The sequence below is a fragment of the Charadrius vociferus genome, unplaced genomic scaffold, assembly GCF_000708025.1.
Source record: "Charadrius vociferus isolate BGI_N301 unplaced genomic scaffold, ASM70802v2 scaffold650, whole genome shotgun sequence".
NCBI lineage: Eukaryota > Metazoa > Chordata > Aves > Charadriiformes > Charadriidae > Charadrius > Charadrius vociferus.
Genome location: NW_009646736.1, coordinates 4,291,653 through 4,316,724, shown reverse-complemented (window position 1 = coordinate 4,316,724; position 25,072 = coordinate 4,291,653). Strand labels below are relative to the sequence as shown.

Genomic DNA, 25,072 nt, shown 5'->3' with positions numbered 1-25,072 from the left:
GAAACATGTAGAGAGCTGGTTAATGCTGAGGGTGATGGATCAATATAGCTGAACCAGGCTACTGAGCTTATCTGCACTGCATTCCCTTTTCATAGGCCAGGGAGGGCCAAAGTGTCATGCACTGTTGAGAAAAGAATACTTCAAATGGTATTTTTTTTTCCTTTTTACCAACAAATGAAAAAGCAATGCCTCAAACCACTGCTATGGTTTAGACAGCTTGTATTTGGAGGATGTTAAAAATATACGTGCTTTAAAATTTAGCAATAATGAATCACAAAGCTCTGCTACCCAGAGTCCTAAAAGGACACTGAAGTCAGAGAGATGGCTACGATAACACTTTTTATTTGTTAGAACATGAAGTTACTACAAAAGAAAACTGGCCAAAGAGATCTTAAAAAGAAATTATGAAAGACTGAACGTTCTTCTGATAGATAAAAAGAATACAGGGGTGGTGCTGGTACTGATGATTCCAACAGAGTGGCCACCTTCACAGAAATATAGCATAGCATGTCTGTGTAGTGTCTTCAGTTTAGGTTGTGTCTAAATGTGGTGTCTTCAAGTTCAGATAGTGAAATCCGTCATGTAGTTTTAGATATTTCCTACTTGGGAAACCAAAGTTTGTTGTGGTCGCTGCACTGGACATCCAATGTCTCAAGAGAGAAAAATCTGTGATTTTCTCCCAGGAGGTATGCTGTAGTAGCCAGTCCCCTCATGAAAGCGAACACAAGTCAGTTTTCAGTGAACTATGTAGTTTTACATATCTTAATTGATTTGCCAACCAAAAGGTGTTTCTGGGGTTGAATTGCTGTGTTTCTGTTATATACAGCATTAAAACAGGTTCTGTAAAACCAGGTGATACAACGATACATACTCGCACTGGTTTCATGAAAGAAACACTTAGTAATGCTTTTCCTTTCATTAAGATAGCACAATTCCAATTTTCTCCTGGCTTGGAAAGCAAACTGGAGGTCTTACTGGGAAAAACAATGCATATTAGTAAAAATTCAGTGTACTTGAGCTTTGGCAACTTAACCATGCAACCAACATTGAAAAGCTGTTAAATTGTTTTGACTGGTTTAGATTTTCTTAATGAATCGAGTAAAAAGTAGCATGAGGAAATTTTGAATGTTGAGAGACAACCTTGAATTACTCAGTCTGCAGGTTAAGTAGCAAAATTTGCAAGGAATGAAACACACAATTATTGAGAAACAACTGTGGTGCTAGAGAAACATACTCCTCTGAAAACTGTTTTTTACCAAAAGAGGAAAAACACTGCCGAGTGCAATAATACCTGACAAGTCTAATTTTGTTCAATTCAGATTATATTTGAAGTAGCCAGCAAACAGGACCATCACTATCTGTGCCCTGTATACAAGCACATATTTTACTGTCATGGCCACACCTCCTTATCTGCTAATGTATAAAAATGCATGTACATATGAGCAATATAAAAAGGTCCCACCATCAGGAGCCTAAAATGTCTTTACCCTTCCCTTCTGGCTGTAGTCCAAGTCCGCAGTCCCTCCCCATTCTGCAAGTACTCTAACACATGCATTACTTCACAGGAAGTTCAGTACATTTTTAAAGACATTGCTGAATTGGGTCCTAAAAGATGAAGGCCGGCTCATTACACAGTACAGATACTGATGGTAATTCTGCAAGAGACTTGTCATGATAATGTTTGATTTCAGCTGTAAATCACTAGTTCTGTAGAGAGGACATAAAACCTTATCAGCAGTTGCTGTTACTGAAGTCGTGCATCTCAGCTACTACTATGGTCACAAGGAGAGTAAGTTGTAAAGAGAATTGCCAGCAGAACGCAGTTCTGCACCTCTCTGTCCTGAAGCATCATTTCTTGGTGGTGTCAGTTCTGCTGACTGGCCCTTTGCATGCTGTGTATGTTTGGACAATGTATAACCTTTAAATGCAGCCATACGAAGGGAAAGTGCATGCTTTGTATTAATCTAGGAAGAAAAGGTGAAGAAGGGTCATGTGGCCTGCCAGGTCAAGATGGCTTACCCGGGGCACCCGGACCACCAGGTGACCAAGGGAATATAGGAGAGCAAGGATATACTGGGCCACAAGGTAAGAATGGAACGTGACCTTTTGGGGAGAGATGTGTGGGATGATGTATAGACTAAGTTTTCTTTCTTCTCCCCCAATTTACACATGGATACATCCATCTCTGGCCTGAGATACCGTGACACTTCTTTCCCCCTCTCAGTTCAAGCACTGATAGTGACATTTGTGAATGATTTCATAACACGTAAAAAGACCTATCGGAAGAAAAATTTATCTCGGCATCCATTATTAACCAGAAGGGCAATTAACCACTCATGCTTAAACACCATATATCAATAGGTATGCATTTCTGAGTCAGGGCTAATGGTGCAATTGGCTGAGTAATAATTAAAATTGTATTTTAACTGCTACTGCTGTTTAATAAATTAATGGTTTAATACGTATGTGAGGAAAGGGCATCGACTGTTACTGCAGGGATTCAAATTCAGTCCAGACAAGTCATGCTAGTGAGGAAGTCTGGGAAGCCATTGTCCACCTCAGTTCATTTCTTAATCCCTACAGCACAGGACAGAGGCACAACAGAAAAGCCAACTGTCCAGCAGCAATCTAGTTAATTTCTCTCCCATCAGAAGACAAACATTAGTCTACCCGTGTCTTTATTGCCCACGACAACCTGTGAATTTGTATTATATTCAGTCAGGAACCCCTTACTGAACACTTAAATATAGTAAAAGATACAAGTTCACACTAGCTGTGTGTTCATACTGGTAAATTTCTTTTACCTTTTCTCTTATATATAAGGTCCACCTGGCCAGCCTGGTATCCCAGGACCACCAGGCCCCCATATTAGATCTGCAAGCGGATTCTTGCTTGTCCTTCACAGTCAGTCAGACAGAGAACCACTCTGTCCACAAGGGATGCCAAAATTATGGACTGGCTATAGTCTGTTGTACCTGGAAGGACAAGAGAAAGCTCATAATCAAGATCTTGGTATGTATTGTAGTACATAATTGCTCTCTAGTTAAGGTCTAATATGGTGTGATCTATACAATGAAAGACAAGTCAAACAGAACACACTATAGAATCATCAGTAACTTATTTTCTATAGACTCAAAACTAATTTACAGTGATCATAATGAGCTTGGTTATGCTGCCCTATTATATGACCCATTTAAAATGGGTTTCTGCTGCTATGCAGTTGAGTGAAAAAAGTGTTTCTACCTCTAAGTAATTTTGAATAGAAGTTGGAGAGATGAGTGCTTTATTTCACTCATTCTGGCTTGTCATTTTGAGCTGTCTTTGAACCCACTGGAGAGATTTTCCTAGATCAGGAATCTCATTTGACCACTCTGCAAAAACTCCCTAGAGGATCTGCTCCTTTTTACTGTGAAGGCAGTTTGGGAGAAGAAGCTGGTTACGTTAGATGGCTACTGTTGGATAGTATAAATAAGCTTTACAAATAAAGTTATGCATCGTGTTTACAGCAGAATTGTGTGCTTTTAAAAGTCAGAAGCTAATGTTTTTTAGAAAAGTCAGAGCCAATTTTCTCCTAAAGACAGCTCCTTTTGGTGTCTTGGATCATTTCCTCTAAGTGTCTTACAATTCTGACTGAAATTAGCTGTCTAAACAAGCTGCCTGACTTGCAGCCTGAGAAACTGATTGGCTGCAATTTGCATAGAAGAAATTTCCTAAATTCTTGTTGTCTTATTATAGAAGCAGCAGAGAAGTCTCCTAGGATGAAAGATCAAGGACCTAATAAGCTTGACAAAAAAGAAGCATTTAAAAGAGTAATAAAAAGATATTTTTAGGACATCAGTGTTGTTTTGAAAAGTTTTCACTATTTGGCATTCCCCAGGAGAGCCAGTTGGTAATAGAACGCCTTATAACAGCAGCGAAAATAAGATTCAAAGAAAATAAAGTCCTTGTTTCCTGTGACCAGTGTGTTCTTTTTGCAGGCATTTTCCTTACTCAGGCTACTCCAGACCCTTTATTATTACTGGAATGGAATATTATCAGTGATAAACAAAACTGGCTTCTGTATAGAAATGTCACAGGTTTTCAAAGAAGGCTTTAGGGTTTTGGGGCATTACAGAAATAATACATCATGCACAAAGTTCAAGGCAGAATATATATGCAGTGATTATTATTGTTAACTAAATAGGTCATCATGAAGCTCTTCTAAATTCAGTTCTGGGAGAAGAATTTCACCTCCGAAGTATGCTGAAGTATGCACTAGTCCCTTCTTAACTCCCACTGATGCCTGCCTGATGAGAATTTTGTAGGATTTGCTCTGCAAAATCCCTCAATCCTTTTATTTCACTTTAAGAGTCTGTGAAGCCTTTCTGGAAGGCAATAGAACAGCTGCTGAGATCTCAGCTTAATGCACTGGTAGCAACGGCTTGTCATACTTTACAAAAATTTTCTATTTATCAGCATTAGCATTTCGTTTCTCACTGCTCCTAATGAGTTTGTAAATAGCTAATCTCCTTTTAAACCAGCCACCACCTCTTGCCTAATTTATTTTTCAGCGTTGACACAGCTAAGTAGTTTGTTATCATAACTGTTTCCCATGGTGACAAACTACATCATGTTTAAATTGTGACACAAATATTATTGGTCAAAGGAAGATATTTATTGTTAAAAAAACTTTGTTTTCAATGTACCTAGCTATTTTGGTAGAGAGCCTGTGAGGTTTAAGATCTGTGAATTACATAACTCCTGTTAAGATACATAGTTCTGCAGCAACATTGGCCAGAATACTATTTTTAGCTTACCTAGAAAGAAGTGGAGCAATTTTCATGATTTGTTCTTATTTTCAGGTCTGGCAGGATCTTGTCTTCCTGTGTTTAATACCATGCCCTTTGCTTACTGTAATATCAACCAAGTTTGTTACTATGCCAGTCGAAATGATAAGTCCTACTGGTTGTCAAGTGCTGCTCCTTTACCAATGATGCCACTCTCTGAAGAAGAAATACAACCATATATAAGCAGATGTGCTGTGTGCGAGGCCCCAGCCCAAGCGGTAGCAGTTCACAGCCAAGATCAGTCAATTCCTCCCTGCCCAGTGAACTGGAGAAGTCTTTGGATAGGATATTCTTTTTTGATGGTAAGAGTCTGGACACGTGATCATATATATAAGTTTCTTTCATGCAACTTCCGTGTTCTAAAGGTTCAAAGATTTTTAGCTCTGAAAAGTAAACTATGCAATATCTAGCAAACACTAAAAAGGAATAGTCACAAAAAACCCAAGACGACGGTTAGTTCCAAACTGCAGAAGCTGGCTGTAGCTATATATAATAAAATCATATCCTTAAGCTACACAAATTCTTAAAATTATTAAAGACAAGCAAAATCTTTGTAAACAATGGGATTTTCATGTACTTTTCAGAATTAGAGATCCAGGTCTTTTTAATGCCGCCCTCTAGTTACATTTGCACTAGTTAAGATAACAGCATCGTCTCGAATCCACCTGGATTACTCCTTTTTTCAGTTTGACAAATACCAGAAAAATAAGTGAGCTGGCTCTAGACTTCTGAGATTAACTCATTACAGAGCAAATTAAGATTTTCTCCAGCAAAGGAAACTTACTCCAACTTAAGATCACCAAAAGTAGTGGAGTTAAAAGCAAATTAAATCAGAAAAAGACAGATTAAGACATAAGTTACCTATTTTTCACGCACAGTTACCAAGTTCTTTCATTGTTCTTTCCAGCACACTGGATCTGGTGATCAGGGTGGTGGACAGTCTCTTATGTCACCTGGAAGTTGCCTAGAAGACTTCAGATCAGCACCATTCATTGAATGCCAGGGTCAGCGGGGAACATGTCAGTTTTTTGCTAACGAATACAGTTTCTGGCTAACAACAGTGATGCCTGAATTGCAGTTTGCATCAGCCCCCGTCTCAGGAACTCTTAAAGAAGGACAAGAGCAGAGGAAAAAAATCAGTAGATGCCAGGTATGCCTGAGGCACGGCTAACAAGCGAAACAGAAATGAACAGCTAGAGTGAGACTTGCATAAGGATGAACAACACGCCAAGGATTTAAACAGTATTTAATACTCGAATGCGTTTGAAAGTGTGCAGCACTGTTTTTGTTTAAATGGATATATAAGACTGAAAGATGAAGGATCTGTTGAGCCTCATCCACCCCTATACACACATCCACAGGTAGTAAATGACTTCATTCAAAAAAATGAAACTCTATCACATTGGAGTCCACTGCAGTAATATTCAGGTAACAGGGTGAGCTTGGAGGGTTGAATCAAGTCGGGAATACCAAGGAAACTGGACATGATGTGCAAGAAAATGTATTTCCTGTTTGAAATGACATTTATAACAGGAAGAGTATGTACATTTATATGGCATATTATAAATATTTATCCTTATAGATACAGATGTGAAAACATACAAATGTCTTAAAGCCCTATAACTGAATTTCCCAAGCTAAAGAAACTTGCACATGCTGTTTCTGAGAGAAGGGGAAAATGTAATTGTTAAAAAACCTCTTAATAAAAACAATGAGGATCAAAGTCTGTTGCCATTGCAGTACTCAACCAAACTGCGACAGAACTGTTAATTGGGCTTTCATAAGCAACAAAAACTCACAAATCTGTTTAACAGCAGATTATGTAAGAAAATAAAATTAGCTGAGATAACAAAACCTTAAAAAGCTATATTTATAGTCACAATTAATTTCTAAGAGCAGTTGAATTAAATTATTAAGCTCCAATCCAAGTAGCTGAAGAAACAAAGTAGTTTCTAATATTAATTGAAAAGAAATAGTAACATGGTGATAAAATGGGTGAACTTATCTGAGTGATGAATATAAGTAAGGTTAGGACAGTTGCTTAAACTTGAAACTAATAAATTTTGCTCATTTTTTGCTTCTTTTTTATAAATACACTGCCAAAAACAAACAAAAAAAAAGAATCATCACCTTCAAGATCCTTATGGAATCATAGCTCTAGAAATGCTTTTTATTTTTTAAAGCATTGATTGTTAAAATGTTTATACGCTAAAGCACTAATCACTTTTTGAAAAAGTTAAATGCATCTATACCTCCTTCGTTCAGCTATAAAACCAGAACTATTAAATGCATATTTGGTGAAACTACTGAAAACACAGATTGCAAATGGAGAATTCATCATGTGCAGAAGGGCCACAAATGCTCCTTTAGCATTTAAATAAGCTACGTTTTACTAGAATGGAATAAAATGTTTCTTCTAGCGCTTTTAATTTCAATTTGTGTTCACTAAGAGAGGTGCCCCCAGCAAAAAGATTTTCAAGGAAATAGAGATCCACGTCCAAGAGTCCTAATTCAAAGACGACTCCCTCTGAAGCCATCACGAGTATAACAGCCTGATCAGCCAATTTAAAAGTTGGATACACAAACTCAAAGAGCAGGAAATACAGACGTTCCAGTCTCAGGCAGAGGAAAAGAAAATAGTCAGAGGGTGAGTCCATTCAAGTGTAAATACATCAGTCTGTGCAACTTCCTTCTGACACAGCCAGCCAAACCTGACTGATTTGCTGTTCCTACATGGTAGTCAACTAAGTCTCCTGCTCTTTCACCTGGGAAGGGGTCAAGAGCCCTTGGGGCACATCCAAAGTCCCCACCTGTCTCAGGGGATATTTCCCTTTTGGTTCTAGTGACCCACTGGGACAGGGCACACCTCTCAGTTCACTCTTCAGCAATGCCAGCTGCATGCTTCAGATCCAGCAGTCTTTTGAGGCGGCACTAACCTGAACTGCATGCAAGAAACTGATCCCCTCCTGCTTCAGACAGCATCCCACACACAGGCGAGACTGGCTTTCCAGTTTGAAGTAAAAAACAATGTTGTGACTCTCCAAGGTGCTGAGTAGCTTCGGAGTGTACTCCTGTGAGAAGCAACCGGGATGTGAAGGGGAGGACCATGCCTTAGTCACCTATTCTTTGAGGTGTGCAAACTGTATTTCCAAAAAGGACACAAGTAAAACCACAACGGGCTAGTAGCTTCAGCTGATGTTCGCAGTAACAGACAAATACCCCACTTCCTCAGGTGATGTCGCCATTTTCTCAGTGGATTTAGGTAATTCCACATTAAAATCTCATGAGCTTTTCCTGACAGTACTCACCAGCTCCTTGTTACTCATTTGCAGATGCTTTTCAGGTTAGAAACTCTCTGGAGAAAAGCAGTCACCTTCCTGGAAATATTTACAACGTGACTCTTGATACTAACCGCACTTAGGTAAATAATCAAGATATCCTGATACACTATGTTATTGCAAGCCTGGTCATAATAAGACAAAGACAAATAACAGAATAAAATGGGATTTTGGAATTGAATCTGTGTTCATCTAACTTGAACAAGTACACAGCAAAATCATAAAACCATCTGAGAGAATTAACAAAAAAAGACATGATAATCTAAATAAGGAGTTTCGTGGCACTTTACCATCTTGCTCATTTGATTTGAAAACATCATGTAAACCAATCATGTTTTCCTGATGTTTGGATGCAAACATTTTGCACCTCTGCCAGTTACACTTTACTATGTTCTATAAGAACATACTATATAGAAGATATATTTTTAAGCTGCCGCTAATAGGTTAGAATATCTAATAGGTGTGTAAATTCTTGTTTTGTGCTTAGTTGACTCTGTAAGGCATTTGTCAGAGATATTGTATTAATTCAAAATGAAATTGCAGATAAATTGCTTAATATTATAAAGCAAATAAGACAGACCAAAGTATAAAGCAGCATATGCTTTAATTCTGCAATCTTGTGTCCAGTGACTATAAGCATAAAATAATTGGTAAATTATTCATATGGGACCTAATTACGAAGTTGTGTTGAAAAGGAATAGTTGGATATTCATGAGAGTTAAAACACTCTTAAAGGCAGTGGCCTTGTGCTAGTCCTTATAGTCCAAGTTACCCTTACTATTGCATTCAAGAGCTTTGGATCTTGTCTGAGCCCAGTAAAGAAGTGAATTTTACCCTAAACAGCACCCAGGATACTAATAGCAACAGAGAAAATTATACTGGCTACACTTGGAGGCCATCAGAATTACAGCCTTTTGGGGCTAACTGCCCTGGAATTAAATTCAGAACCCGTGATTTCCAATGAGAAGCCTTGCTCGCCCATCACCCTTGCAAAGCATGGTGTCGGCACTCCTAGGAAGCGGGGAACATGCCTGGCTCTAACTCACAGCAAATCCCCGGGTCAGCTGTCAGATTCTTCTCTCCTTCGCATCTCTCTCCATCAGGATTTCTGGATGACAAGAGTGGAAGAAAAATGCTGCATAGTGAGAGCCCTGACCTGCTGTTAAGAAATGTGGTCATTTTTGCTTCATTTGCTGTTTTTCATAAGAAAAGGAAAGAGACACACAGACTGAATACTGAAAATGCCTTTTGAACTGAATTTCATCTTTTGGTATATACAGAGCATGTCTAAAGGGAGAGACTAAAGTAAAACTACACAGCAAGAACCAGAGAGCAGAAATGCCTATCACTCATTTTATCACAGTGGTGCTGTATGTGGAAAATGGTATTTTTAAAGTGTACTTTAAATTCATTTGTGTACAGTAGAATATCTGAAGTCCACAATTCACATGCTAAAAACAGGTATCAGAATGAGGTAACAGAAAAGAAGGTTAAACTCCAAGCAGAGAAGGTGTTTAGCTGGGGCCTGCAAGCAGACCCAACCTTGCAACTTCCTGCAAGAGAAGTGCACGTGCCGTGGGCCAGACCTGCTGCTCCAAGTCCCCTGCTTGTCACTTCCCGTCACACCAGCAGCAGCTCATGCCTGGGAGCTGCGGAACCCCAGGTGGTGAGGCGGCCCTGGCTGGCAGCAAGCACCGACCCAGCTGCTTCCCTCCCCCAAGCAGGACAGCAGAGAAAACAGGAGGAAAAGGAGTAAGAAAACTCGTGGGTTGATACATAGACAGGGAAATCACTTACCAAGTACTGTTGTGGGCTAAACAGACTCAGCTCGGGCAATTTAGCTTAATTTATTGCCAATTAGCATAAATATTTAATTATTTATCCAGGTTTTGGGAAACAAGTCGACAAACCTTAGAACACCTTTCCTCCCACTTTCCCAGGCTCAGCCTCACTCCAGACTCCTCTCACCCCCTTGTTATTGCTGCAGGTTTCGCTCAGTACCTTCAGTGAGACAAGAGGAGGTGCAAAGCTCCTGCAGGGGGGTTCAGGTACAAAGCGGTTTCTCTGTGCTGCACCTTCCTTCTGGCTCTTCTCCTGTGCTGTGACACTGGTCCTCCCTGGCTGCAGTCCTTTTGAGGGTGTACCTGCTCTGGCATGGGTCCTCCGAGGGCTCCAGTCCCTTCAGGGGTGCAACTGTTCTGCCACGGAGCACCTCTGCCTCCTCCTGACCTTTTCTCAGCTCAGAACACTGCTTAAAGACTCATTCCCAGAACTGCATTATTACACACAACAAGTTTAAGCAAAACTGTTTCAGGAATTCTTCCAGGGTAAACTCAACCAAACCAAATCTTTCCTACTTTGGTTGGTTCATAAGAACCAGAGAAACAAGAAAACAAAAAGTATCAAAACAGTCAAACTCCATAGAATTCTTGTTGTCCATACAATATTGCCTGTGTTTAAGGTAAATTTAAAAAAACAAACAACAACCCACAAGTGGTGCAAGTTAATGGCTGTGCCTCTTATCCATCAACCCAAGGTTTTGTTTGCTTCCTTGAAAAAGATCCCCCTAAAGTTTTAAGGCCCACTGTTGAGGAAAAACTGAATTTGATGTGCATCGTGCCTTCTGCTCCCAGTACACAGCTGTAGACTGCCAGTCTACAATGACTGTGCAAGCTCTTCAGCACAGCATGCAAGACAACAGGTCAAGAATTCTTTAATGAGAATTCTTCACCACGATCCAAATTCAGAAAATAAACCATACGTATCTGGAGAACTTACTTTCTGGTGTTCCATATGGACCGCTGTAAATAAGGTGACTTTACACCGATGTCCCAGACTGAAGCCTGGCCTTTTCAGGTCTTACAAGCAATCCCGAAATATCTTGTAATTAAATTCAGTATGCCACACGTAGAAAAAGGCTGCAAACATGAGAAATTCTGTTGTAATGCTTTACATGCATTAGAACTGTCTGGGCAAGAAAAGAAAAAAAACAACCCAAAAAACAAAACATTCAAAACCACGGGGAAGATTTGTAATGGGGAACAGCTGTTTGCAAGAAAAAGGATTGCTCCAAAGCCAGCTGTGAAGAGGAACAGTCAGGAAAGGACAGAGCTGATCTGCCTTCACTCTGAAATGATAAAAAAATTGATGACAGCTCTTGTAAATACGTCCCAGCAGGTGAAGCAATTGCTTCATCAAAACAGGGGTCTGTTTCATGACCAGATCCTTGTTCAGAAATCAGCATTTTAAACCAAACAAACAACAAAAACAGATGTTGAAATTCTGCCCACCTGACCCAGCTGGAAGACTAGCCAGGGGAGGAAGAATCACCATCACCAAACAGATACTGCTCCATATTCATACTCAACAGCTTTCCCCTTTTCTAGTCACTTCATCCAGATGTTCCAGAAGGTACTGGAAGTTCAATTACAGGTGATATTTTAAATGTACAGTAAAAACCAACTCCGTATTTATCATTCTGGAATGAATGTATTAAACAAACATGGTTCCTCAATATAGAGCACCTTCATCACCTACCACCACCTCATAGCAAATCTCTCCTTGTGCTTGGCCGCACAGTGCTCACCTGCTTCTCAAAAGGTGACAGGCTTGAGCTTCACAGTATTTGAAATTCCACATATTTTAGTGATTTCCACAGATTTGGTGAAGCAGAGATACCAAACATGCAAGACAAAATTCTAACCATTTTCTAAAGAAACATACGTAGTAGGGACCACTGTAACGAACCCTCCTACGGAGCGTTAGCTGCCAGAGAACCACCACTGCCTATTCACCCCGAGCAGTTTATAGAAAGATTTGGAATGCGGCACTCGAGCTCCAAACCTACGTCATGCTCAGCTTGGTAAAACAGAGGTTCACTACACAGAAAAGCAAGGTCTTTTTCGGAATTTAGTCTTCCACACCCTTATTACAAACACCACTGCTATTGTAGACAGATGCTCCTTCTTACACAATTGAGCATAATGAAGACGGGTGTTTTCATTAAAGTGGAGATTAAACTTTCTCAGAGGCAGAAAACAAATTCTGATGGGAATTGAAGAAAAATCTGTATTAGAAATGGCTACTCTGAGGCAGTTGCAACTGTAGTTTGTTAGACTCTGCAGACTGTATTTTAAAAACTCTAAAGCAAATTGGCGTTTCCAAATATTGTAATTTTATTGTGCTTAAATATTTAAGCTGCATGTAAAAAGTGAAATACATGCCATAAATGGTACTAGTGCTACAGAACTTTTGGTCATACACAGGTAGGTTGTGTCTGGGCACATACAGTGTACGCTTCCTGATGATGTGCAGAAACAGAGATTTTAAGTGTCCTGCCTAAAGAAGTGTTTTATCACTGCAGTGCCTTCCAAATTAAACGCATTCCTGATGATTTACCCTCTGTCCTACACATTTCACTTACATAATCCAATTCAAAAATACATTTTTCTAAGCTAACTGCTCATTCTGCATTTCGGGTCTGTAGACACATGTAGCAGTACAGAAGGAACAAATGATGTATTTTTCATGCAATCAGAAGCCTCAGCTCTAAACAGCAGCAAAACAATTACCTTGATTCTTCCAGCAGACATCCCGCAATATCCACGTACCCGCAATATCGCTGGCCGCCGTACAGGAAAACCTGTGTGTTTACATCAGTGTATACTGAAGTGCTGCTTTGAACAGCAAAGCTTTCCAGAAAGAAGTCCGCTCTGACCTAAGCTCTATTTTTTTTTCTAAATGCTGGACGAAATGGAAGTGAGAGGTTTGACCCTTGCACAGCAGGTATTCAAAGCTTTTATCTGAAGTTGCTTATATTTTGTACTAATGTAAACAAAAAAATCTTACCGAAACCAGCTGAGTTATTGTTAACACTATGGCTGAGTCTTTCTCTTTAAGAACATGATCCACCTGTTAATTGGGCAAAAGAATACACAATAGCCTTCTCAGATGCAGAACTGTGCACATACATACTTAGTTTAAAATGTAATTTCAAAAAGTCAGCAAACGGGTCATGCCATAGTCATTAGTATCATATTGAGGAGCTGTTCCGTAGCTTGTTACGCGGGTAAGGAACATGTGGATTCACAGATGCGGGCCACCCACTGAGAGATCTTAAATGATCTCCCTAAGGAATGATTTGGTGAAGGACCAAACCTACTCCAACATCCTCCCCTAAGGGAAGAACATTTACAGTTTACCTGCTCAACAGCGCTAAAAAGATATTTGTTTAACCTGCTCCAAAAAGACTAAAGAGGGAAATTCCAGAATATCCCTAGCCTGTTAGAAAAGTTCACTATCTACATGGTTCAAAATCCTTTGCTTCCGTTCATTTTGCTGCAAACTAGGCCAATTTCTTCTTGTGAATGGACAAAAGAGATGGACTTATCACTGTTCTCATGCGGCAGAAGACTGCTATCATATGTATACTCAATCTTCTCCTTTAATAACCCAATCACTTTACCCTTCTGAGCACGTCATATAAACAAAAATAGGCAAACCATATTAAATTTGTACGGCAAACTGTCTTTCTCCCATTTTCACAGCTCCTGAAAGAGTAAAAGGATATCCGTATTTATGACAATATCTAGACCCTTCAGAAAGCACAATACTCCTTTAGAAACAGTTCTACAACTGAAAGCTGAGAATTGCTACTATTTCCTTCCCTCTGAAATCTGGTAACAAATAAGAAATTACCAGTCTGGTTTTTTACACGTAGGAAACAATTTGTATCTTATAATAAAAGCATAAAATGATTCTGCCCTTCACGTCTGCAGGCTCCTTCAAGAAGCCGGCGCACATAACCATGAGTATCTGAGCCAGCTGTTTTGCTGAAGTGGGATTCACACTTAGTCATTCAGTGCTAAAGAAAAATTGTTACAATTCACAGTGGCAGAATCAGGAGTGAAAATGAACTGCAACACCCACTCCCATCCCATCGCAACCACAGAGAAGGCAGCTGAACCTAAACTGGTTTTCAAGCTGTTCATTCAAGCGTCACTCAGATTTGCTGTGCAATCTTCAGGCGTTGTACGCACCTATGGAGTTCCATGGTCTAGATACCAGCAGGTGGCTTAAAGGTTCAACAGCTCTTTATTCTTATATTTGACAGTATATACACTTAGCAGATACGGGTATCATAATTAAAGAGAGCAACGGACAACAAAAAGTTACTTTTGTCCTGCAGGCATTTCCAATCATGTCATTATTACACAGAAGCAAAGACAAGTCATTTTGCCTTGCTTTGGTCAGGAAAACTATCTGGACTAACCATTCTCACAGCTCCTTTGCCGTCACCTGCAATTTAAGCTCCTTAATACATATATAAAAACAAAACTGAAGACGCCTGCCATAAAGACTGTTAATACAGAACCTTTACCTCTATCAGGTATGCACTCTTCACTCTTTTCTGCTTTTTTTAGCGTAAGAGCTATCGGAACTGGGACTTAATTCAGCTCAATCAGAATAGTCTCCTAGCAAAGTCTGTTTTAATAAAGAATTTCCTTCTTTCCTCAGATACATCATCATTCCACAGACTTTTATACATATATTATTAATCTAATGAACCAATATTTAGGCTCTTTTTTCCTTAGCTGCATATCTGCCATATGAACAAATTATATCTAATGATAGAAGAGTTAAATTCTGCCTCCACTTTCAAACACAAGCAAGCCAAAAAACTCTAAAGTAAAACTTTGCTGAAGTGGCCGGTCCTTTCAGTGTCTCCTACTACGCCCTTTATACCAACAGAGTTTGTAGAGTGATTTTAAGGTATATGTGAAAATAAGCAAGGTGGTATTAGTCACCATGAAAATTCCAGTTTTGATTTTCACCGAAAAGGTAACTGTGGAAAACAAAGCCTCAGGCACGACGGCTTCTCTGGGAGGAGGCTGGTGCAGCAGAGTCAAACACGCTCTCCCCACTGAAACGCTTCTCCCTAGCACCCAGATGGCACTTCACGGGGGGCAGGAGAGGCTTTGATCTCGCTTACAGCCTGTACTGAGAACAGTTTCCACCTACACTCACCTAGCACAATCTCTCCCGCTCTGGTGCGGGACACCTATGAATACCGGTTTCTCAGCATTTTAAAGGGCATTTCCACCCCCCCTGCCCCTCCATCCCCCCTTAGGAGAAGCAGTACTGCCAGGGGAAAAAAAAGGTACATACACAAGAATATAATTTGCTTGTGTTTAAAAACGAGGGAAAAGAGGGAAAAGAGTTTTAAAAGTTAAACACACTGTTCTTTCACCACATTTTAATTCTGGACTGCAAGAAACCTCTATTTATTAGCAGTAATATGTTAGATCATTCAACCATTTAATTTCAAGAATGTGCCTGTTAACAAGTCTGCTGATTAGGATTAATTAAGGGGGTGGAATTTCTTACATGGCACCTGATCACAGAGTTTAGAGGAAGTATGAAAAATTCACAAGAAATCACAGCTCCTGCAACAAAGGAATCAAACTTCGGATGCTGAAGTATTTTATACAAGACCACTTTTTCTTAAAGAGTCCTTCCTTTATGTAGAGCTCATCAGGCACTAAAAAGCGCCAGGAAACACGCAACGTGGAATACTCATCTATGTAGATTGCCCTTAATTTTTGTCCCTGAAGAGGTAAAGTGCAACAGAGCATGTGTCAGGAATTCACCTGCAACTGACATCTACCATCACCAGTGCTCTGAAACCTAAACTGATGGGCTTTCAATGGTAAAAATTCCTACTAAGGAATCATTCTGTTAATAGACTTTCCAAAATACGTAAGCACCGGAAATTTCCAATTATCAAATCCCAAAACTTCCAAAGACAAAACAAACAAAGTTGGTCCTGACATAATCAGTCTGCCCCCTTGGAATCGGGAGTCTTCATTTCTAACAATATAACAGGTCTCTAATTTAAAATATACACCTTATTAATTGCTATAATGAAAACCAAACAGTTTTAAATGTAAAAAAATATTTATTTTGATTTTGTATACAAAAAGTCAAAACAGCTGAACAATTATTAGTACTGACTATTTTTTGTGACTATTTAATGGCAAGTATTTTTAACCTCACGCTACAAAAACAAGTGCTTTTAAAATTGTATTCATGTTTTTGATTTTACTTATCTTTTTTCACCTGACTAGTGGCTAATGCAGTGGTTTTAAATAATTAAAGTAACAGAGCTTAACAGACACAATAAGTTACACTGAAACTTTTGACCAGACCATTAAAAGATTAGTCTGAGGCACCAATGCTACTCACTCCTCATTTACATCTAATTATTACCTACTGAGAAAAAGATGCAAACTGCATGCGGGTTTTTGATACTTATTTTTAGTGAGCATAGAAAAGTTAGCCTACTATAAAAGTACCTGCTGTTTTATTCTACGGCTGCTGCATATATAGAAGAACAACTGAGACATAAAATTCCCAAGCTTTCTTAAAAAGGAAAATAGAGACTCTGAAAAAGTCTAAGTTACTAAATAAATACATTCTTTGTATGGTATATCCACTTCCCTTTCCACAAAACTCCTAACAAATTATTTCAACTCTAAAGGGAAACATTTTTTTTATTTAAAATATAAATATTAAGAAAGGCTTTTGGAAATAATAAGTAGTGACAACTCATTTTTATCACATACAAGCTCTAAAGAAATCAGCATGTTTTAAGGAAGACTGCAACACTAAGGGTTGTATTAAATCCCTGGGGTAAGGATAGCTGCAACGATTTTTCACGCAGTTTGCAAGACTGCGGAAAAGCTTAAGCCCAGGCTCTCGTGACCCAGCTGTAACCATCAAAGCAATCTTTGCAAGAGACATTTCACATGCCAATCCCAAAACCAGTCCGTCATCACAGACAGAGACGATTTTGTAAGGAAAAATTGCATAGTTTTACAATTGTATTAAAAAAGTAAGTAATGATTTTTTCATCTGTGATGGATGAAGGAAACCTGTTGTCTGAGAATACCAGCAGTCAAAAAGCCAAGGAATTTTTGAAGCTCCACAAAAGAAATGCAGAAAAAAGACAAGTTTGGTAAAACCATCAGTATTCTTCCATATTTAAGGTGCATTAAGATGGAGACTGCCAAAGATTCCGATCTCACACGTTTTATGCATGTTCCAGTTTTGATCCTGAACTCAGAAAATCCTCTGCAGTTTGGCAATTAATAGTAAAAAAAAAAAAAAAAAAAAAAAAAAAACATTACAAACGAATCTGCAGATTACAGATTACAAATAAACCTGCAAATATTTTGGTAACTCTGAACAGCACTTTACAATTTACATCAACACCTGCCAGTTTCATCATCTCTCAAACCTACGAAGCCTTTGCCTTCTTATGTCCTCTTCTGAATGCTGCTCAGGTGGAAACCAAAACCCATAGGGTCGCCGCTCATTGTTATACGTTGCTCCACCAAAATCTACAAGACACAATGAAAAACAACTGTTATTTTGTTCTGTCATATGAGAAAAATGCACACACTTCCTGTAACCCAAAGCATGACAACACAAAGGAAAGAGGGAGTTGAATGTTTCCAATTCTGACGGTTTCAGGGCAATCCTAACTTCCAGCAACTGCTCTTAAAGACACTGAAATAAAATTTAAAAAAACCCCACAACACCAAAACACCAAACCAACAAACCACAACCAAATGAACATTTAACAAGTATTAGCCTGGGAGTTGACATTTTTCATCATCCCTACTTTATACCATAAACTCCAGATTGTTAAACTATTTAAATGTCCTCAGCAGTTACTTCTGGCAAAATAAGCTTTTGTTTTTGCTTTCAGTATTGCAGTCCCACATGTGCTGATCCGCACCAGATGCGCGTACAACTCCCATCCTTCGCTGGCAGCAAGCAATTTCAGAAATAAACTACACGTGGCAGCTCATCTGGAGAGAGCTGTAAGCAAATTAATCCGAGGAGAAATAGCACACCAAGGCCGCAGGTCCTCTGCCCCGGCACCCCAGGAGAAGGCAAGAACAGGCAATTCCAGCAACTCTTCCGGATTCACATGAAGCGACAGAGCACAGAAGCGATGAAAAGGTGGTTACGCACCACCTGAACTGAGGGCCTCTGGGAAAAAGAAGCAGTAGACTGCCTCCTCAGCACAGGTACGGCCTTAAGGATAAGCAAATCAGCCTTACAGATAACACAACAGCCTCTGTAACAGAATCACAGAATGGTCAGGGTTGGAAGGGACCTCTGGAGATCATCTAGTCCAACCCCCCGCCAGAGCAGGGTCACCTACAACAGGTTGCACAGGACGGCATCCAGGCAGGTTTGGAATGTCTCCAGAGTGGGAGAGATTCAAACATTCAGTCTTTAAACTTTCCTCTCAGGGTCTCATTTAAATTAGCTAAAATGAATATGGAAAACCAAAGGTAAGTATTGCAGTACTATTACGTTCATTTTCAAGAGGAATTTCAAATAGCGCTTTGCCCTGTATCAGAAACTGCTTGTAGCAAACACGCAAGGCCAGTGTACGTGACGTGAGTCAGGAAGCCCACCCTACCGAAAGGCTCTGTTAGTTTCTGATTCAATACAAAAGCATTTTAGTTTGTAGAGTACCCACCAGTATGATTTTGTGAAACTATTAGAACACGCTCCTAATTTTTCTTTTGTGTTTGCCAAGAAGTCAAACTCCTGGAAAATGCTTCCAGGGATAACTAGAGCTGCTCAGAGTCTGGTAGGCAGCAATATTAACAGCAATGGTTATCGAATGAGATGCCCTGTTTACAAGGATTTTTCAAATTCATACTAATATACAGGAAATTAATTACATATATATTTTAGTATTTTATCTTCAGCTTGTCCCTGTGTCTCAACTTGTTAGAGAGAAATCTGAAAAATATTTAATCTGTTACTCTGTCTCTGAAAACACTACAGCACTATTTGACAAGTATTTTTCAAAATATTATAGAAAGCTAACATTCATTGGAAGTCATAGAGCTTGGCACAGGTAACTAACTGCAATGCTGTTCAATTTTATTTTTTTTAAATCCAAAAGCAATCTCCTTGTCTAAAAAAAAAATTAGACGTGGGCAGAGTGGTTTTCATTAACAAAAAAATATTAAGCTGATCTGAAAGTTCATTTTACTAAACTTGTTTTCCCTCATTTTACTTATTTTCTTATACATAAGAAGGTTTATTTTAAAAGAAAAACCACAGTTTTACTGTGTCCTGTTGACCACAAGCTGAGAAAAACCACTGGCTTACAGTACTTTGTAACGCAATGGACATTCATTTAGAAATTAAAAAACCCAAGAGCTTCAAATTGGAAGGCACAAAGCAAGGTGGTCAGCGGACATCCGACCCTTTCGTAATAGTGCAGAAATATGGCTAGACAAAAAAGTTAAAAGGCCTGAGAAAGCTCAATTTGAAGTCAACATTTATGAACTTCAACATTATGAACTTCAACATTATGAAGCATTTGAAGTCAACATTTATGAACTGTAGACACATACTGGAATACAAAATACATCTATAAGTATCTATCTTATTCATCATCTATGAGTATGGGAAGAAATTGTTAAACAACACTGAATTCATTATAACATTCTCAATAATGTTTATGTTTTCATGGCAAAAAAAAGGAGAATAATCATTGTGATTCTTAATTTTTAACAGTAAATAATATCTGGGGTGAATAAAAGGAAAAGAAAATTATCTTTTACGATGTTATTTATATAGTAATATAGCACCAATTAAAATGTCTTGTATTTTCTTAATATTTTTACTTTTGCTGGGTATAACTTTTAATATAAATATTAACAATAGCTGAAAGATATAAATTTTGATATATGAAGAGTAATGTAGTCAAGACCCTGATCGTACAAATGGCTGCACCATACAGGGTCAAAACTGCACTATAATGCTGAAGTTTGATTTATTTTTTTTTTAAATCATCATAATTAAGAAAACATTTGCATTTTTAAAAAATCATTTTCTGTGGTGACATTGCCAACTAAATACCAAGGTTTCATTAAAACATTTATTTTTCTATATAGCATCTCGGTTAGTTTTTATTTAAGAAATCAGATACCACTTACACAGTTAAGACACGTACTGGCAGAGTCCCCATAAAATATGCTCAACACTTCAAATATAATTGTGCCTTAATAATCACTAGAAACAAGAAAAGATGTTATAAAAAATATGCAAAGTGCTCCTTTATATGTTGACCCAAAAATGAAAGACTGACCATGTATTTTGAAAAGCTTTATGTTCAAGAAAAGATCTTATTTTACATCAAACAATACGGTGGGGAGTGAAGTTTTCTAAATGCGAAGGTTTAAATACATGTATATATTTAAGTTACCCTGTTACCCGAAATAGTTCCCTGATACTTTTTTTTTTTCTCACTACAGTAAAAACATTAATAACCCCCTTCACCTAACCAAAATATTTATAAGCCACAGTGTTCAGAGAGGGTAATTAGGCCACTGTTACTACTGAAACACCACTGGGACTTCTGTGCAAGAAACAAACACTATCTTTCAACACACCAGTAAAATACTTCAAGACTAGTTGATTTTAAGATTGCATTTAAAGTATTTAAAAAACTGCAGTAACACCAGATGAGAGACAAAACCAAAGGATATAGTACAAAAAGTTTGAACAAAACACTAACCCTTACATAGCATATTTTTAAATGAATTTGATTGAGAACTAGAACTGTGTCCTGTGAGTACAGGAGACCGAGACCCTCCACACCTTTCCTGTCATTCTGTGTAGGGGCTTTTTTGTCACTAAAGTTTACAGGACTTTGGACCAAAACAAGCAAATCACTGTAACTGCAACTGGTTTAACTAAACCTGTATTAGCGTAATACAAATAAAGCTTTAATAACCTTAAACATTTTCAACCACATGTTAAAGAAATATGCTCATCATGCCTAAAATACTTACTGTAGTGAGGCATTACAGCACGTTACTCTGAACCTACAGTCCCCATAGGCATCATGTATAATGCATCACGCACTGGTTCAAAGGTTACTCGGCATGTCAAAATCCGACATTTGATTAACTGCAGACACACAGTCTGAAATGAAGGTGACAACACTGACCGTCCTCCCTTTTTAACTTATTTTTCCCCCACTACGGATGAGCAAGCACCTCTCAGTTAAGAAAACGGAGAATGTTTTGTGCTCAGAAGAGCAGAGTCCCTCCTCAGCTTGGAGTGCCAGTGCTGACACTGAGCTTCCCGGTCTTCCTTCAGCGCCTGATCTACATCAAGATTTACAGAAGGAGCTGCTTGTATAGTAACCCTAACAGAGATTTGGGAAAGACGACTGTAAAACGCTTTATGCTGAACTACGAGACCATTTTTACTAGTTAAAAAAAACAACACAGATTTGCAGATCATTACTCAAATTCACACCCTTTTTCTTGGATTTAAACAATACAGAAAAATAAGAACTATTGAGTAGAAGTCTCAAATCAAAAAGACATAATTAACCAGGGTAATCCCTCAAGAAACTAGGGAGTTTATCATACTGTTTCAGTTACAGGCAAATTCGAAGTTTTGGAAACAAATTACTGGCATGGTCACTACAGTCATTTTAACAATGTAACTGCCCAATCCCATAAGGCCGAAAGAAAAAATATATCTTTATATGAGACCATTGGCCATATCTTAGTGCGTATTGGAGGCTTTGCACTGAAAATTCTGCACCCAATATTGGTTCTTCTGATTCCTAAGAAAAACTTCTGGTTTATACCTTAAGTTCTATTACCTGCTTTAATTTTTATAATTAACAGATTGCACACAAACTACTCAACTCAAACTCCTGAACTTCTCATACAGCAGATACTCATTGCCTCTATCTTATTGGATGATACTTCTGTTTTACAACAAGAAAATATATTCTAAATTCTACACAAACAGAGACAGCACATAACAAACTCAACCAACAATAACTGCAAGGAGTTAAGACTGTCCTTACTGGACAGAAGTCCTTTAAATGAAAGACTAACACACATATATTTCAGTTCTGTTCTCATGCAATTTGGGGCACTACTAACTTACAACAGCTGATAATGCCCAAAACTTCCTTAGAGACTTTATGACAGCAAAAGGAAACTTAAATGTCTCAATGTGCCTTTTGGATTCATATTTGAGACATTTATGAAATAAATCCTGAAATTCCATTTCATCAATGAACTGATGCTGAATAGTTCATCTCACTTGTAACAGGTCATTTGCAAGTAAAAGATTATTTCAAATTAAGTACTAGCGCATTGAGTATTTTTATCAGACAATCAGGACAGCAATAAATTACTCTTGTTCATTGTTCAACTAAATCACATTTGTTTTGTTAAAAGGCAAAATTGATAAAAACTTGAATATTAAAAAAATCTGGCTTCTGTTGCTATACCGATTGCATGATATATTTAAAAAAAAAAAGGCATAATCACAACACAAAATTTAAGACTTCTTTCTTTATTCTTCCATATGCTATGGATGTTACGGCACAGGCAGCTATCAGTACTGGACAAGCAGCAGGAGTTTCTGCTGTAGACATTCACAGCTCACGTTATACCAGATCACTGCCACGGTCAATCTCCACAAGTGCCCTACCCACCAGAAACTAATTCTAGTCACAGAAACAAATTTCAGAAAGAGAAGAGACGTCAGCAAAGAGGCACGAGTGGATCCTATCTAGGCTTAAGCCTTATCTTTTCCAAAGAGTTTCACATTTGAAGCATGATTTTTGAAAGATCTAATCATCTTGTAGTGAAAAGCAAAGAAGCTGGAAAGTATTACATGCCGAATTGCTTTAAGCAATTCGGAGAGATGCTTGAGGAGCAATTTAATAGTCAAATAGTACAACTTATAACCCATGCAGATCCACGGGTTTTAGTAAAGGATGCCCAAGATGACAGCTGCAGCTGGACCGCCATTGCTCTCCTCCTTCAAGAAATTAAAAAAAAAAAAAGAAAGGGAGAGGGCACGTATTAGCTTGCAATATTAAATTCACACTTTTAATCATGCACATATGACTCCATTAGCAAGCAAGGTGGTGATTAAATAATGCGATCTTAGACCCTCACCCCGCATCTTGGCAGGGAGGCGGCAGGCGCTGGGCCAGTGCTCCCGCGGGGCCTGGGGACATCGGTGGCTCACCCAGCAGATGGCACCGGAGCCACACAGGTCGCCACAGAAATTAGGACAAACTCCAGCCAACAAAGCATTCCGCCTTGTAAGCAGAATTAGGGTTATTTTGAAACAGATGGGCTCTGGAGAAGCTGCTGCACTGAATATTATAGAGTTGTTTATTGTCTGGCTGGTTTGAAACACAGGGATTATTTGCCAGCATCTAGCAGTTTCTGTTACATCAGGTTTCATCAAAAAGGAAGCGAAGTGAAAGCCACTGGAATACATATACACTTTTTCTTTAGTAAACCAGTCCTAAATTCAGAACCTAACTTGCTAACGCACACAGTGCTTTGCAGCAGAATGTCTGTCCTGGCAAGACCAACTGCATAACCAACACCTTAACCCTGAAGCTGAACAGCTGACACAGCCACCTTCTACACAAGAATCCACTAAATTTTGCCTATCTTGTTATCAAGCCAAGTTTGTCTAGTGTTTTTCTCGTTTTATGCATCTGCAACACAACGCTGCCACACTTGGATATGCACAACACACTCTTTGAGGCGTTCCACTGTAACAGTGATCAGCTCAAAGCCCCCTTTCCCCAGATCTTTTTCGCACATCCTCAGCACTTTAACTACTAAAAGACAGTTACCTGATGCATGATCTAGAAGAGCAGACAGGAAGAGGTGAAAAACTAACATCATTAGCAACAACAATTCATCACAGAGCATTTCATTGGAAAATAGCAAAAAAACCCCACCACAAAACCCAAAACAACTCCTGTTTCCCAAAGAAAGCACAGAGGTGAAAGGACATACATGACAGCATTGGAATTAGAAGTTCTGGCTACATCAGTCTAACACGTAATTCAGATCTGCTCTTCTGAACATGGCATGTGAACCTCCAGCCAAACTCACTGCAAACGCAAGCAGAGAGCTCCACAACGCAGCACACAGATTTCAGACAAAGACCAGAGAGTGCACTGGCTCTGCAGTCGAGCCATCCGTGTAGTCTTCATCCATCCACTGCCCTCCAATCATCAAGATCAGACGTAAGGACAATTTGAAACATGCTATCCCGTCAGTGTAATAATAATACCTGTAGAATGTATGTGAAGCGTGCGTTTTTTGCTCCTCTGCATGAAATTTGGCGTAAGGCAGAAAAAGCAACCAGTCATCTTACAGGCTGAGCCAAACAGACAAAATCTCCACATGGGGCTTTAGTTCTGCTTGTAGTACAAGGCACGGAAGTGTTACATCAAACACACTCACTTGATTTTTCCCTCTCTGAAGTAATGGCCTTAGTTTTAGGTTAGATAATAGAATTTGCAAAAGAGTTTCTGTAAGCTTCAGGAAGAATTTATCAAGCTACCAAACGGTGAAAGTCTGACTGGTAGAAATATGCAATTAGGTCCTTGATAAATACCAGTGCTGCTAGATCAAAGAAGGTGAGTGTAGCAGTAAGTAGCAATGGTATTACAAAGCAGCGCGTCTATATTTCTTTTTCATGCTAGCTTTAGTTGTGTTGAAGAAGAATCTAGAATATTTCAGTTGAACAGGTTACAATTTTCAGTATCGCTATCTGCCCTGGCACTACGGAATGTAGTACCTACACAAAAAACAAACTATACAAACACTTACATACCCATACAAAGAACAAACACTTCTCATTTCCAAAAAAACCTCTTACTTTTGTAAAAGCTTTATTGTAGAAGATAATCACAGATGAGTGACAATCTCTTTCACCACAGTGAGGAGCATACAGCTAACCAAAACGTGGAGAGCCCCGATCTGGATGAAAGGACCGGACTGCGTCAAGAGGAGA

At 38.8% G+C, this 25,072-nt stretch overlaps 2 protein-coding genes across 2 annotated transcripts in view; one reads left to right on the top strand and one right to left on the bottom strand.

The window, feature by feature from the left end:
* The window catches only part of COL4A4 (collagen, type IV, alpha 4), a 68,788-nt gene extending 62,791 nt beyond the window's left edge, over window positions 1–5,997 (top strand). Inside the window, exons 44-47 of the mRNA XM_009890267.1 lie at window positions 1,969–2,085; window positions 2,824–3,012; window positions 4,842–5,128; window positions 5,734–5,997. Of these exons, the coding sequence (XP_009888569.1) occupies window positions 1,969–2,085; window positions 2,824–3,012; window positions 4,842–5,128; window positions 5,734–5,997 (857 nt within the window). The remainder of the gene's footprint in view (window positions 1–1,968; window positions 2,086–2,823; window positions 3,013–4,841; window positions 5,129–5,733) is intronic.
* An 11,452-nt stretch (window positions 5,998–17,449) lies between these two features.
* The window catches only part of RHBDD1 (rhomboid domain containing 1), a 36,468-nt gene continuing 28,845 nt past the window's right edge, over window positions 17,450–25,072 (bottom strand). The window contains exon 6 of the mRNA XM_009889798.1: window positions 17,450–17,565. Coding sequence (XP_009888100.1) covers window positions 17,450–17,565 — 116 coding nt within the window. The remainder of the gene's footprint in view (window positions 17,566–25,072) is intronic.